The following is a 17,146-nucleotide window of genomic DNA, read 5'->3' as shown; positions in this document are numbered from 1 at the left end:
AATCCCTGAAGAGTAAAAATGGACACCTGGACCTCTTTGTCCGCTTCCTTCATGGCCTCTCACTGGAGTCCAGCCAGACACTCTTACGAGGTCTGCTGGGTCAGACAGAGAGCAGACCAGACAGCATCAAAAGAGCCATCAACCACCTGAAGGAGATGACCACCTCCAATGTCTCTCCTGACAGAAGCATCAATATCTTCAACTGTTTGGTGGAGATGAACGACAAGTCAGTGCATCAGGAGATCTTACAGTTCCTGAAGTCTAAGAACAGATCAGTGGATGAACTCTCTGAGATCCACTGCTCAGCTCTGGGGTACATGCTAGAGATGGCAGAGGAGGTTTTGGATGTATTGGACCTGGAGGCCTACAACATATCACAGCAGGGACGACTGAGACTGATCCCAGCTGTGAGGAACTGCAACAAGGCTCGGTTAGTCCTGATGTAAATACCAAAAGTATAGAACAGTGTAGAGTGATCTTTATACTAGGGTTGTCACGATGCTAAAATTTCTAACTTTGATATCTTCTACCAAGGTAAATACTGATGCTCTATACCATTTTTGTATCGGGGGGGGGGGGGGGACAACATATCAAGAGGCATAAAAAAAATAAACATTGCATGGACAGATGCATGCTTCTCCATAATCTAGGCCAGATGAAACTCATTAACTCATTGAGTGCCAATGACGACTATCGTCGTCAATTCAAATAGTAACGTAGAGTGCCAATGACGACTAAAGTCGTCAATTGCGTTTTTTGACGGTGGGACGTGGATCAAAGCCTGATGCATCTCCTGTACAAATATGGGGGATGTTGAATGTGTAAAAGCTATTTTACGGACCCATTAGGTGGCGACAGTGCTCTCCAGATTAGAGAAAGGTGAGGAAAAAAACAGAGAAGCCGTGGGGACACGGAAACTGCATCGGTATGCATCGATACGCATGAAGCATAACGTTAGCTGTGCCTGCAGCAGCCAATCTGCTCCCACAATTGAGCCCCTCCGTCTCCGCTGTGTTAGCTCCTCCACATGATTAGTTGTGGAGTTGTTATTATTCTCAGTTGGAAGCGCTGGGAGCCGGCGACAAAAACGGCGGAACGCTGTGAAAAGGCTGGGTTTTCAGTGCAGAGCAAACGCAGCAGAGAGCCACCAGAGCCACCAGAGACACACCCACGGAGGAGGGGTTTGCAGTTGAGGGGGGTGGGGCACGCAGGGCAGCATACAACACTGACCCAGACAGCAGGCTCGATGGACAGATTGGTTGGCAAACACAAGCTAGAATATCTGATGCCCACCAGCAGTAAATCAAGACCAGCAAGAAGGTGTAGGGTCTGCGCACGCAGGGGCCAGCGCTGCTGGTTGCAGCTAAAAAATATTATTTTGCCAAACAAAATTCCTTTGTTTTCGCTGTTTTATTGAAGGAAATTATTTTTGAGGTGTCACTACATCAGAAAATATTAGCTTCAGAGTCAGTGATGTGCTTGAAATGCTTCATTTCACAAAAGGCTCATTATCTCAGCTTTTAATTTGAAACGTCTGTTTTTGGTGAAACCAACCTATCTTCTACTGCTGATAACTAAAGGACGGAAAATGATATCAATAAACTTTTTTTTGCTGATGATACAATAGAGTCTCATCGTTCTTTGGGCGTGTTCGGTGTTTACATAGTAATATCACACAATATTCTGTGGGCCTCGAGAAATCACTGAAAACGCTCTGAAAGGGCTGGCACTGGGACCATCTGTTTTCCAAAAGTGGCTGGCACTCAATGAGTTAAAAGCATTGCTCTTACACAGTAGATTACCCCTGTTCTATTCCACCCAACAACAGTGTGCGCGCATTCACACACTGATTTCACTCACTCACTGATTATTATCCAGCGACCCCCCAAAATAATCTCGCGACCCCTGGGTGGTCCTGACCCCCAGGTTGAGAACCACTGCTCTAGTCATCAGCCTATCACAACACAGCAGATAACCCCTGCTCTAGTCACCAGCATATCACAAAAAAGCAGATTACCCCTGCTCTAGTCATCAGCCTATCACAACGCTTTTAGCTTGTTGAAGTAACATACTGTACCCACCAATGATAGGGAAGGGAAATTCTGTAGTATGTTTGATTTTTCATCAAGAGAAAGCACTGCTGGTATCGATACTGTTGCAAATGAGTATTGTACTCGTGTCAAATTTGTATTGATACTTACCGATACTATTGACAACTTTATATACTTCCTTTGAATGCCAAATAAACCAAGCGAAAGAAGTACTTTATACCTGACACCATCATAATTATAGTAAAGATCTATAGTTCCTCAAACATAGAGAATATTAACTGTTGTTCTACATAGCAGTGGTACACCGTGTTGGGCTTAACACGTTACAAAGTAATGTGTCACTGTAATCACATTACTTTTTCCTGTAACAGAGTAAAGACGTTACTGTTCCAGGTTCAGTTTCACATTCAGTTACTGATATAACAGATCTGTTGTTTTTTTAGTTTCATTCTTTAGTCTAGTTCAACTCTTTATTGAAGTAATAATATCTATGAAAGATCCCCCTCGTCTTCTCCTGCCTTCAGCTCATGTCAGAAATAGCAGAATACTAAACCATAAAATTAACTAAACCCAAACAATGTCTGTGTCTAATGGTGTCAGGTTTTACCAGAATTTGAACTGAACTGCCCCAATTATTGCAGTTATCATTAGTAGTAGTCGTTGTCGTTGTCGTAATTGCTTTATAAGTTGCTTGCTTGAAGTCCAACTCCTCCTTTATTCTTTATTCAGAGTGAGGGGCTGCAACTTGTCAGAGACTGACTGTGAAGTCGTGGCCTCAGCTCTGAAGGCCAACCCCTCCCATCTGACAGAGCTGGACCTGAGTCACAGCAACCTGACTCTGGAGGGATGTGCGCGTACAGGATGGAATCTGCATTCAGGATTGAAGCTGATCTATGCTGGACTGGAGAGTCCACACTGCAGAGTGGAGACTCTCAGGTCAGACATCATATTTAATAATGTGCTGATATGAATATTAACTGATTGTTTTTACTCTGCTTTATTATTATTAGGGGTTCAAGCCCAGAAGGACTGTCTGTATGTCTGTATGTCTGCGCACATTTGCTCAAATCTGCATCACTGATGACATTCACTGATGACATCACAATTACCGGTATGTCAAAATATCATCATCAGTGATGTCATCGCTAATTATTCCAGGAGTGTCTGTCTGTCTGTAGCCACTTCTAAACATGAACTCTGGATTAAAACCAAAACCGTAGAATCAGGTCCAGCTATTCCCAGCAGTTCCCTTGCTAGACATGACTCAATAAACCAGTTCATCTCTTTCTAAACATGAGGAGAAGCTCCGGCGCTGCAGTTGAATGATATTGTGCAGTTTGGCCAAAGTGTGGTGCACTGCCGAGCAGAGGTGGCGGGGTGAGCCGGGGTGGTGGGTGGGGGGAGCCTGCGGAAATGGTGCTGCGGAAAGCCTGTGGCAGTGGCAGCCATGAAGTCGAAAGATACAGCAAAGATGGCGACGTCCATGGTTGTGTTGTTTGTTGTGCTTCTGCAATATTTCCTCACACGTACTCGGCAACGCAGAAAAACTTTGAAGAAACTGGAAAGGTATAATATACGTGTAAGCAGAAGAAGATACGAAGCAGCGACACGTCGTGCACAAAGATTCCACCGGAGAAAGCTTGCTCCAGTGTTCACGTTACCTGCTCTCCAGCATGAGAGAGCAATGTGGAAGCGAGGGAGACCAGGCGGACAATTATTCTGGGAAGATGCACTTAAGAACTTTGATGAGGTGGAATGGAAGTGTCAATTTTGCATGTCCCGGTCTACGTTCAAGTATGTGCTGAGTCTGGTGGAACCTGCACTAACACGCAAGATTACATGATGGCGAAAACCACTAGAAGCACGTTTGAGACTGGCCCTTGAGCTTTGGTGGTATGCCACACCGAGCGAATATAGAACAATAAGCTGCATATTTGGTGTTGGACTGTCTACTGTGGGCTACCGTGTGCGTGAAGTCACATCTGCCCTAATGAACAATCTCTATACAAGCATTTCATTTGCCTGCCAAAGGGGGAACAGCTACAGAAGAGCTTAGATCATGAATGTGTGCACAGTAATTTAAGACAGTAACAGTAAGTTATTTGACAGTAAGCGTAAACTAAGTGGGTAGTGGGTAGAAGCTGTTTTTGTGGTGGTTTTGGCATACAGTGCTCTGTAGCGCCTGCGGGAGGGAAGGAGATTAAACAGATCAGGGCCAGGGTGAGATGGGTCAGTGATGATCTTTAAGTTTAACATGTTAGTTTGTGTAGCTTGTTAGATAAATGTCTACCTCCAGCCTAGCAAGGGTTAACTTAGGGTCAAGTCGGGGTTCATTTAGGATCAAGTTATTGTTAAGTCAGGATTAAGTTCTCCATCCAACTCAAATTCTGCTTTTTACCACAATTATTTCCAGAGAAACTGCCATCTGAAAAGATTGTCCATATAAAATTGGATCCTGAAACTTAACTAAACCTTGTGACGGTCTGCTTTCAGATGGAAAGACTCTATAAGGCCGACATGATGCTGATCCACACTGACAACATGCTGAAGTCCACTGAATTATTAAAACCTGGATTGTTGAAAGCTTTCAGGGATATTTTATTTTATAGCTATTTGTTTTATTCTTTATTCAGATTGGGGGGCTGCAACTTGTCAGAGGCGTACTTTGAAGTCCTGGTCTCAGGTCTAAAGTCCAACCCCTCCCATCTGAGAGAGCTGGACCTGAGTAACAACAACTTACAAGATTCGGGCGTGAAGCTTCTCTCTGCTGGACTGGAGAGTCCAGACTTCAGACTGGAGATTCTCAGGTAAAATCAGTTTACGGTTTTTCTCAGCTGATTTGACACATTTCTCCAAATTATGGTCTGTTCTCTCAAAACAGGATTCCTGAATCTGCAAAGGTTGCTCTGCAGGTTTACACAAGGATTTGAGTTTTATTGATCCAGCTTCATTACAGTGGTCTGCAGAACTGGGAGGGCCCAACGCTGCGGCGTTGCAGCGGCCTCCCGTGGCCTCCCGTGGCCTGCCGCGGCTTCCCGGAGTATTTTTCTTCACCAGCAGCTGCAGTGCGCAAAAGAGCCGCCAGGTGGCACGTGTGAGCAGTCTCTACAGGCGGAAGTCACCTGTGCGTTCGTTCCAAACATTTCCATCTTTGAAGCACCTCAAAGACAGAGTGACTTGTAACGTTACAATAATTCAAGGTGAGTGAGTTTCAATTCATGTTAAGGTTAATGTTCAAACACCAGCTGTTTGCATATTTCCCAGAAAGCTATAACTTTTTACACATACAGCCATGGGGTGTATATAAACCCCTCGCAAATACTGCATGATATAGTGAAGTGGGGGAAGTTTGACCATAACAACATTGCACGCGGTTTCTTTACCAAAATGCTTTGCATTGCAGATTGAATAATAAAAAAGGCAAACTGGTCAACGTGACGCGAGGGGGACGTGCGGGCGGCATTAAACGAACGCACCCAAGTATGTTAGAGAAGCAGTATAGCGGAGGGGAGGCGGACCTCTGAGCCTTCCTCATCGGACCATCGTGATTAATTACCTGTTTGAATTACAAATTTGCAGATTTAATCGTAAAAAAGGCCAATTCCACTCAACGTAACGCTCGTGGGAGGTGCAAGCGTTGTTGAACAAGCGCGCCCTAAGTAGCCTACAGTGTCAGTGCAGTTCAGACTGGGGAGGCGGACTAGCAGATTCAGCAGAAGTAATTTGTGTTGTGGAAAATGTTTTTCACATTCTTTCCTGTTTTAAACCCAATGTGAGTAATGAACAGGTCTTCAACTGTGAATTCAACTCGCCTATTTGCATGAAGTCGCTTCCATTACATCCATGCTGCTGCTGTGTTTATCTCTCTCCAATAGCGTTAGGTTCAAAGCCACACGATAACTAACGTTATCCGCCAGTAATTCTCCCTGTTTTCTGCCAGCAACACACACGTTGTTGGTCAGGATCTGTATCGTTAACGTTATTTGTTTTGGCCTTTCAATATTACTGGTAGTGATATAGTGCTTAGTTCAGCCGCTTGACTGTACTTATTAGTAGCCTATCCAGTGGTGTCTCTCATGCAGAGATCAGCTGTCAGGTTGTGAACGTGCAGCGTCGCAGCCAAACAGTAGCCTATCGCAGCTACTTCATAAACCAATTAATGAATTCATAAATACCACCGCAATGGCTATTTGGTTAACATCGCACCCTCGCAACCCTAATCACATATATTATTTTGTTGTTGTTTTTCAGGACAACCCTCCCTTGCTGACGAGCCTTCAGTGAGACAAAGTGCTCCACCCTCCAAGCTACTGTACTGTAGCCTACTTGCCGTGCTGGGACCAGACGAGAGCATTTTCAAGAATAAAAGTTGAAACAAACAATACTCATTGACAGAACAGAAGGCAATCATTTGATCTGAAACACTGCAATATCATATCACTGAGCTTAAAGAAAGGCTCAACAGTGTGAATGAATGAAATATAAAACAGGTACTGCTGCTAAATTAAATTGCAGCCACTGTACATTACACATAACCTCTGTTAATATGTATGCTGTTAATTAACAGTCTATAGTGGTTCTTGCTGAAACGCGTACGTTGTTGCAGTGTTTGAAACAGGAATAAAACCCTCAAAGGACATTTTTTGAGTGCTAGATCCTTCTCTCTGCTGCCCTATGGAAAGCTTTTTTATCCGGTGAGCTTCAGCTGATAGCTGCTTTGAACATTGTGAATAGCAATGCCCTTCCCCCCAGTCCTTTGTTTTGCTAATTCACCCTGCCACCCTGCAGACACTGAGAAGGTTTTTGTTTTAGAACAGGTTTTCAACGTGACGCGTTTTCTATACACAAACTGGATTTCCCCTGTTTCCCATATAAGTAAAATAGCCTAATAAGATATATAGGCTACAGTAGGACAATTTGAACAAACGGTGACTAATCTGCATGGCATTCCATCAGTGAAACATGATTTTATTGAACAGAAGAGGCTGGTTGGCCACAACAGGGTGTAATATTGACACTGGAAATAATGTAGCCCATGTGTTTTTTTTGTAACTTTATTTTTAAGGTTTTTGTTTTAGAACAGAGTGCATCATTTTCCAACATTTCTCCACATGAGTGACAGTTTTACAAATGCAAACTCACAAAAAAAAACAAAAAAACATTCAGGTCATCATGATGGGTGTTACAGATCAATTCTTAGTTTTTTAATAGTTAGCTTTGTGTTAAGTTATGTTGTTCGGTTACTTGTTCCAATCAGCTTCAGAGAGAGAGAGAAGAATAGAGCGAAAAATAGAGAGAAAAAATGGAATGAGACATGCATGTATAATATATAATACATTCAATGTGAAAATACACATGGGCCTTCCTCAGCGTTGGTCTTTGACTGAAACGTTCGTTGCTGCTGCCCAGGTACATGAGGAAATAAATCAACAAAAAGACATTTGGAGTGCTGGCTTTTCTCTTGTTCATATCGTGCTTGCCCTGCACCCAGTGAGTTTTTAAATATTTTCGAGTGTGCTTGCAACCTGACTTTCTACTTAATATTTCTAGTGTGGACATAGGAGGTTGTTGTACAGAATTGTTAAGTCGTGTCAAAATAAAACTTCTAAGTTGAAAATACTTGAAAAGGTGCCTTTCTGGCTTCACTTTCAGCTATTCAAAACCCAGTATTAATTTGATCTCTGAGATTATTTTTAACCAGTAATCTTGGATTGCTGGGCATTTCCAAAATATGTGATAGTGATCAGCCATTGAATTATTGCATTTTCTCCAGCAATTACCGGATTCTGGTCTATCGTTCTGTAAATATTTTCTTATTGGAGTAATAAAAAAATCTGATAAGGTTCTTCCATGAAAATTCTCTCCATTGAGCCCATGCGGTTTTAAGGAATGGATTGAGCTGATGACAAGAATGGCAACTTGAATTTGAGGTCTTCATACTTTTCCTCCGTCATGTTCATGAAGTAGGTTCTTGATGGATGTCTGTAGCAATCATGTCATGCTGTCTGACTCAGCTGCTTCTGCTCAGTTGAACATGGAGCTGTACGATGCTGTGATTTACTGAAAAAGAAATTAAATTATTATTATTATTACTACCTACAAAATAATAACAAGCCCATACATCATCTTCTTTCTGTTAGCAACCGAAGCAGTTTGTTTACAAACAACCTGATCTTTATGGAACCTATGTTAAGTCCCACTATAAAGCATTATCTGTCGTCGTTTCACGTTTTACTGAAAAATGCTGCCACCAGATTAAAGAAAAGACCCTGTGTGATGTTGACTGATGTGTTTTTTTAATGTAATGTGCGCGTTAGTTTTCTTAATTCCCTGATTGAAAAACAGCATGGCTCAGACGACAAGCTAGCTCCATATGCAGCTCCAGTCCAAAACAGAGCTATCTACTGTAGATTGATTAGCGTTACTGTAGCTACACCATGATGCATGACCGCGCATCAGTCAATATCACATAGGCCTAAATGTTTTCTTTAATCTGGTGGGAAAAAAATGCAATCAAAGTTAAAACGACACAGATATTATGGTTTACACGGGACTTAGATTTAGCTCCCATTAGCCATGTTCGCTAGCCACTTCACTTTATGGCTACTACCCTCCATAAGCAGACTACAGGCATCAGATAGGCTACCAAATAGCCTACCAACAGCACAGAACCATGTTCCTTGAGGAAACGATTAGCGGTACCATGGGGTTAATCACTGTTAACGTTACACATTCAGTTGCAGTTATCTAACGGTGGCATGGCAAGCCTTAGCAAACTCCCTAATGTTAGCGTATGATGCTAACGTTAGCTAACACAGGCCTGCTGTAGGCGACAATCTCATAATCTCCTGGCGGAGATAATAATAACAAGCCCATACATCATCTTATTTCTGTTAGGCTACTACCATAAGCAGAAATGATGTCTTACCTTCACTGTTGTGTTACAAATTTGATGGATGAGTACACACTGTAGCCTATTTCCACAGCGCTGCGTGGCATAACATACTATTATTTATTTATTTATTTATTTATTTACCGGTATTAACGTTAGACAGCCTTCTTCTTCTTTGGTTCACTCCAGGCACTTCCTGTTGAGTCAATGAACAGAAATAGTGGACAGCGCCACTCTGCCATTTTAACCGTGTTGTGGTCACACAGTGTATCGTTTCTCAGGTGATTCAGCAGATTCAGGTGATATGCTGCCACCTAGCGTCTAATAAATATTACTGCAGCCTAATTGTTTTCATCAAAGCGGCACACCGCGGGAAAAGGCAACGCCACCTCCCCCCAACTCTGCAGACCTCTGTATACACAGCAGTGAAGCTCAGTGACTGAGAGAAGATCATCCATGTTCTGATATCTTGTCATTAGATTACCACACCTCTCTCTGTTCATCTCACCCATAATTCACTGTCACATCTCCAGCTGCTTCAGAATAGAGCAGCTAGATATTAACCAGTGGGAATGTGACATAATCATCTCCCAGTTTTTAACACCTGAACAGGTGGTTACCAGTTAGATAGATAATTCATATTAAAATGTCCATGAACACGTTTAAAGTAGGCTAGCTTTGGTCCTGAATTACACTGTGAAGCTCTTAGTTCCTTGTGAGCTGAGGGCCAGCTGAGATCTTCAGGTCCTCCCAACTTTCCCTCAGACTCAACACTGAAAGTGGTTTCACTTTAGTGAGGCTGCAGATTCACTATCATCTTTAAAACTCTTTGTAAAACACACTTTTATTGACTTGCTTTTGTGTCATTTTGTGTAACCTTTCTTGTCGCTCTTCTCTTCTTCATCTCCTTTCTCATGTTTATATTTTATATTACTATTTAAATTCAGTTACTTTTTAAAGTGTTTCCTAAGTTATATCCACTTTATTTATTTATTTATTTATTTATTTATTTATTTATTTATTTACTTATTGTATGGCCTGTTGTGCAGCGTAATAGTGCATTTACAGTTAGTAGAAATAATACAATAATGAATTAAATATAAGGGTGAGTTAACCTCATCAATACAGTCTGTCAGTAGAAATAATACAATATTGACATTAAATATAAGGGTCAGTTAGCCTAATCAATGCAGTCTGTCAGTAGAAATAATGCAATAATGACTGTCACGGGTTCGGTTCTAAAAAGAGATAGGCTCGTGTCTAGATGAACTGGACCTGCAAAATACCAGAGCAGAACGAAATAACCACAAGGCTGTCAGGTGGAAAGTTTGCAAAAAGGGAGGATGACTTACCTAGCATACAGCTCAGGGCGCAGACAGCAGGCCGGCTGATGCAGACAGCTTCACGGGACAGCTCAAGCCGGGGTGTGGAAGCTAGCTACAACCATCTTCCGTTCATTAGTTTAGACGCTACTAGAAAAGTATCTCACACACACTCACACCCATACGTGAAAATAAAGGAATACAGACACTAGAGAACAGGAGGTGGAAGAGACCACCTGTCTCCCTTGTCTTGAGGTTTAGAATGGCAGCCAGAGCCCCGCAGCTTATTGCCACGTCATATTCACCTTATTCACCACGCCCACTTTTTCTCTCTTCCGCGTTCAACGCAAACGTATTTGTTCTTCCGGTTCAGCGCTAGTTGCCTTCTGTAGCTAATATTAGCTGCTAGTTAGTTATGTTATATGGCAGTAAAATGCCACTGAATGACCAAATTGATAATAACTTTTAACCATTTTGAGTAACACTGTTTCCATACGGATCACCAGCGTTAGTTTGTTGTTTATAACGTGGCTATATTCATAACGTTTCTAGCTCGGATGCGTTATTTCGAATCGCACATAGGTTACGCTAGTGGGTTTCAGGACGCAACAGCCTCGACTCCACTAACGTCATCTTAAGAGCACAATATTCCTGGAATGCAAGTTTAACTAAACAGTTACATATCCTCTGCATTCTACATAAAATTAAGATATTACGCGTTGACATACGTCATTTTGTATGTTACATACGTATTGGCCAACATATGTTAGTTTATGGCGGAGTAATTCTGCCAGTTTAGATGCGGACTGTGCGCGGCCATTTTGCCTGCGGGGTTTTTGTCAAGTCAAAACGGAAATACTATTACGGAATGACGTAATGCGGAAGCGTCCATGTGTGGGCAAAGAATAAGGTGAATAGACTGCACCCCTAAAGTCAACTCCCACTTTCCCAATGACAGCCTTATGCCACGTCATAAATCACATGACAGTGGTAACCAGGGGTAACCGACAAACATCATACTAACGAACTGTGACAATTACATTACGGGTCAGTTAGCCTCATCAATACAGTCTGTCAGTAGAAATAATACAATAATGACATTAAATATAAGGTCAGTTAGCCTCATCAATACAGTCTGTCAGTAGAAGTAATACAATAATGTAATTAACTCATTGAGTGCCAGCCACTTTTGGAGAACGGATGCTCCCAGTGCCAGAGTTTTCAGAGCGTTTTCAGTGATTTCTCGAGGCCCACAGAATATTGTGTGATATTACTATGTAAACACCGAACACGCACAAGAACGAGCTGGCTCTATTGTATCATCAGCAAAAAAAAGTTTATTGATACCATTTTCCGTTCTTTAGTTATGAGCCGGAGAAGATAGGTTGTTTTCAGCGTTTTCAGGCTTTTCAAATTATTAGCTGAGATAATCCGCCTTTTGTGAAATGCAGCATTTCAAGCACATTCACTGAGTCTGAAGATAATATTTTCTGATGTAGTGACGTAGTTGTTGTGTGATGCCCTGCGTGCACCACCCCCCTCCCCCCCTCCCCCCGTAAACTCCTCCCCACACTGCACACAGCCTCACGCAACCATTATATTTTCGGAGTGCTGCGTTTGTGTGCTGCTGTCGGCTCTCAGCGCCACAGCAGGGAAGAGCCAACCCGGATTGCTGAATGGTTTGGCGTCAGGGGCTGCTTTCCTGGCTGCTAATCGGGTGGAGAAACTATACAGACAGACAGACAGACAGACAGGGACAGAGGGGCTCAGTTGTGAGCGCGGATTGACTCCTGTTCGGAGCCAATGTCAGCTCCCGCGACAGAGCAAATGGCTCTGGGAGCATGCATCGGTTTGTCTTTGATCCACGGCTTTTAGGCTGTTTCTCGGACCTGTCTCTAATCTGGACTGCACCGAGCAAGCACTGTCGCCACCTAATGAGTCCGTAAAATAGGTTATACACCTCCAATAGCTACTATAGTTGTACAGGAGCTGCGGAAGGCTTTGATCGACGTCCCACCGTCAAAAAACGCATTGGACGTCGAAGGACGTCCGTGGCACTCTACGTCACTATTTAATTGGACGTCGAAGGACGTCCATGGCATTCAATGAGTTAAATACAAGGGTCAGTTAGCCTCATCAATACAGTCTGTCAGTAGAAGTAATACAATAATGTAATTAAATACAAGGGTCAGTTAGCCTAATCAATACAGTCTGTCAGTAGAAGTAATACAATAATGACATTATATATAATGTCAGTTAGCCTCATCAATACAGTCTGTCAGTAGAAGTAATACAATAATGACATTAAATATAAGGGTCAGTTAGCCTCATCAATGCAGTCTGTCAGTAGAGGTAATACAATAATGACATTAAATATAAGGTCAATTAGCCTCATCAATACAGTCTGTCAGTAGAAGTATAATACAATGATGGCTTAAATATAAGGGTCAGTTAGCCTAATCAATACAGTCTGTCAGTAGAAATAATACAATAATGATGTTAAATATAAGGGCCAGTTAGCCTCATCAATACAGTCTGTCAGTAGAAGTACAGTAATGGCATTAAATCCCTTCGATACAGTCGGTCAGTAGACATAATAGGTAATGACATTAAATATAAGGTCAGTTAGCCTCAATGATAGAAATGATAGAAATAATATATTAACTCATTGAGTGCCAGCCACTTTTGGAGAACGGATGCTCCCAGTGCCAGAGTTTTCAGAGCGTTTTCAGTGATTTCTCGAGGCCCACAGAATATTGTGTGATATTACTATGTAAACACCGAACACGCACAAGAACGAGCTGGCTCTATTGTATCATCAGCAAAAAAAAGTTTATTGATACCATTTTCCGTTCTTTAGTTATGAGCCGGAGAAGATAGGTTGTTTTCAGCGTTTTCAGGCTTTTCAAATTATTAGCTGAGATAATCCGCCTTTTGTGAAATGCAGCATTTCAAGCACATTCACTGAGTCTGAAGATAATATTTTCTGATGTAGTGACGTAGTTGTTGTGTGATGCCCTGCGTGCACCACCCCCCTCCCCCCCTCCCCCCGTAAACTCCTCCCCACACTGCACACAGCCTCACGCAACCATTATATTTTCGGAGTGCTGCGTTTGTGTGCTGCTGTCGGCTCTCAGCGCCACAGCAGGGAAGAGCCAACCCGGATTGCTGAATGGTTTGGCGTCAGGGGCTGCTTTCCTGGCTGCTAATCGGGTGGAGAAACTATACAGACAGACAGACAGACAGACAGGGACAGAGGGGCTCAGTTGTGAGCGCGGATTGACTCCTGTTCGGAGCCAATGTCAGCTCCCGCGACAGAGCAAATGGCTCTGGGAGCATGCATCGGTTTGTCTTTGATCCACGGCTTTTAGGCTGTTTCTCGGACCTGTCTCTAATCTGGACTGCACCGAGCAAGCACTGTCGCCACCTAATGAGTCCGTAAAATAGGTTATACACCTTCAATAGCTACTATAGTTGTACAGGAGCTGCGGAAGGCTTTGATCGACGTCCCACCGTCAAAAAACGCATTGGACGTCGAAGGACGTCCGTGGCACTCTACGTCACTATTTAATTGGACGTCGAAGGACGTCCATGGCATTCAATGAGTTAATGAGATTAAAGCCGCCCCCCAGTGTATTGTGTCATTTTTAAGATAGTTCATGTGTTGGTGAGTCATGACGATGGGCCCTATCTTCGTACAGGTGATATCCCCTATTTATGCTTGCGCACCTGTTAAGGCAGGGAAGATACCGGTCTGCTTTGCGCATTTGTACAGGTTTTATGCAGAGTTTTGCACCCCCACCCGGGAGCATCCCCACCAGCATATTGTAATGATTTATACAGAAATGTAACTGTTTAAAAGTGATATAATTGTCTGGGTAGACCTCCCTGATTTCTAAGTTAAAACAGCCCCGAAATATGTTGGGGATGCAATTCTCGGCAGGAATGCGGAAACGTTCACGGCACGTGTCGCAGGCGCAAATTAGAGCCGTGCCAAAATCATCTGCGCCCCCAAAATGCCTGCGCAAACGGGATTTGGGCGGTCTCAACTACCAGAATTATTCACAGGTGTGGGTAGGCAATGCTGGGCATTACGTCAATCAAAACCAATCAGATTCCCATCTCGCAGGGTGCACTGTGGCGCAGTGATAAGCGCTGTCGCCTCACAGCTAGAAGGTCCTGGGTTCGATTCCCAACTGGGACGCTGTGAGCGCTAAAGGAGTCCGTGCCCGTCCGCATGTCCTCGAGTGCCCACCGCCCAGGTGGGGTCGTCAAAATGGCCTTTCTGTGTCGAGTTTGCATGTTTTCCCCATGCCCCCTGGGGGTTTCCTTCATATAGGAATCCCTCACCAAAACATGCAATATATCCTGGTCGCTGAAGTGGTGCCTCCTCTGGTCATTAGGGGCACCTGTTTGGAGGGAGGGAAACTTGTTGGAATAGTGTGATCCTCCCACGTGCTATGTCCTACCGGTGAAGCTTTCCCTGTCTGGGTAAAAAGAAGCGGCTGGCTACTGCCCATGTCTCGGAGGAAGCATGGAGCCAGTTTCGGCTCTCCCCAGATCGGCAGAGGGTGGAGCAGCAACCAGGATAGATAAATTAAAATTAGCACTAATGGGGGATAAAAATGGGATACAAAAAAATCTGGGAAGATTCCCGTCTCGCGATCGCTGTTTGCGTGAGGCATGCAATATGCTGTAATTCTCTCCATGCGTAATAGAGTGGACTCACTCGTGCCGAGGACAAAGAGAGATGGAGAGAGCTTGTGAGTGACAGATCGGCTGTGGTGCCAACGACCCTCTGGGTTATGGGATAGCAGTAGGTGAATAGCCTATTGCAAGTAGGCTACAATGTACACGTTTTCTCAATTCATTTACCATAACCCCTCCTTGCGATGTGATAAAAGTTTCTCAGTGAATTATAGTTGATTGCCTCACCGAATAATCTGCTGGTTACCCAATTTTAGCAGCAGAATTTGATGTCCTGGGGTGGCACGTCCATGCGTAATGATGTTTCTGCGCTGCACAGCGCGGAGATTATGGTGCGATCAAGCGCAGCGAGTGTTTTAGCGCCTGGAGAGCAGCTAAGAGGTGCTTTTCAAAGCGCTGCTGACGAGAGGATAATGCCATCTATCCCCACATTTTAGCGCTGAAACGTCTGCTTTGGCATGTGGCACGCCTATGCCCAGTATAATTATAACAGGCATGCGCTTGTGCCTGCCCCCAATTTGCATTGCGCACGGTGTTAAGCGAGCGCAAACGCTAAATTACCGCTTTTGGGAAGATAGGGCCCCTGGTCTGTTAATTAGCCACACTGTTAGCCAATGTATTTATTTTGTGCACAAAGTCCAAAAAATAAGCTGTTGGTAAAAACGGGTGATGAGATTATTATAGCATTTCATATCATATCATGTCATCAGTTATTATATCGTTCTATCATTATAGTGGTCTGATGACTGACACATGATAGACAGATAGTCTTATTAGTATTTCTGTCATTGTGATTGATTTATTACCTGTGTTTTAACACCCTTCCCTTTAATTTTAACTTATTGGTCTTATTGTAGCTCTCATACTGTTTGCTTTTACTTGACTTCTTTTCAACCTGATCATGCACTGTATCATGTATTATTGTACTGTTTTATGATGTTTTCTTAAACTGTAAAGTGTTTCGGGACCATGTCTCATGGTGATTTTACACTATAAATAAAACTGAATTGAATTGATTTGAATTGAATTAGATAATACAGTACATTATACAGTAAATAGCTAGCATTAGCCTCTGGCGGTAGCTAGCTGGTAGCTATGTTAGTTATGTGGGCATAAAATGCCACTGAATCACTTGTTAACCAGTTCGAGTGACTCTCTTTCCATAAAGCCCACCAGCTTTGATATCTGTTATCTAGTTGTTGATGTTATGACAATATTGTGGCTCTAAACTAAAGTTTTTCAGAGACTGTCATGGTGGCATAACTGTTTCCGGTATTTCCATTCTGGGCGCAGACAAAGCGTTGAGCAAAGAGAGAACAGACAAAGACAGAACAGCGCTGCAGTCATTATGCTGCATTAGAGTAGAACAAGCTATTAACATTTGGTTCTTATCAATGTAAGTTCTTTGGCGCAAATAATGACGTGTTTATACAGCATTTTCATAGAAATTCACAGTTATACAGGTAGGAAAAACTGACTGGAGGGGGGCTTTAAATATAAGGGTCAGTTAATCTCATTAATACAGTCTGCCAGTAGAAATAATACAATGCTGACATTAAACATAACAGAATAACATATCCACATGTCTTCTTGTCCTGCAGGCTGAGTGTCTGCCAGCTGTCAGAGAAAAGCTGTGAAGCTCTGGCCTCAGTTCTCAGCTCCCAGTCCTCTAGTCTGACAGAGCTGGACCTGAGTAACAACGACTTACAAGATGCAGGCGTGAAGCTGCTCTCAGCTGGACTGCGGAGTCCTCACTGTAGACTGGAGACTCTCAGGTCAGGATCACTGTTACTGTTCAACAGACCATTTAAATAATGTTTCACATGCACATTAATGTCAGAGAAAATATCTGTTCTCGCATTTTCCTGCTGTGGTCTTTGAAACCAGCTGAAAAACCAACATTCAGCTCCACTTTCTCTCCTCTGAGATAGTTATTTATTTTTATGCTCACTGCCTCTGTTGGTGAAACCTGAAGTAAAGAACTTGTCAGATTCTGTCGAACTGAGTCCAGAACTGAACTGAAAACACAAACCTGATGCTGGTATCAGCTGTTAAAGGGATACGCCAACATTTTGAGAGATTCGCCTATTTGCCATATTCCCGATAGTAAAACTGAATGTAGATGCTTTTCTCTTCACTGTGCGTGCTTTAGAAAGTGTGTTTCACCCTCCTGC

General features: G+C 43.0%; 1 protein-coding gene across 1 annotated transcript in view; it reads left to right on the top strand.

Moving 5' to 3' along the window:
* The window catches only part of LOC310792021 (NACHT, LRR and PYD domains-containing protein 4C-like), a gene marked incomplete at its 3' end in the record, with an annotated part of 89,285 nt that extends 72,676 nt beyond the window's left edge, over positions 1-16,609 (top strand). Inside the window, exons 10-11 of the mRNA XM_083653703.1 lie at positions 69-407; positions 16,574-16,609. Coding sequence (XP_083509829.1) covers positions 69-407; positions 16,574-16,609 — 375 coding nt within the window. The remainder of the gene's footprint in view (positions 1-68; positions 408-16,573) is intronic.
* Positions 16,610-17,146: the final 537 nt, after the last annotated feature.

Source organism: Poromitra crassiceps (assembly GCF_964638095.1).
Source record: "Poromitra crassiceps genome assembly, chromosome: 17".
Classification (NCBI taxonomy): Eukaryota; Metazoa; Chordata; class Actinopteri; order Beryciformes; family Melamphaidae; genus Poromitra; species Poromitra crassiceps.
The sequence above is the reverse complement of the archived record's forward strand: the minus strand, read 5'-3'. Positions and strand labels throughout refer to the sequence as shown.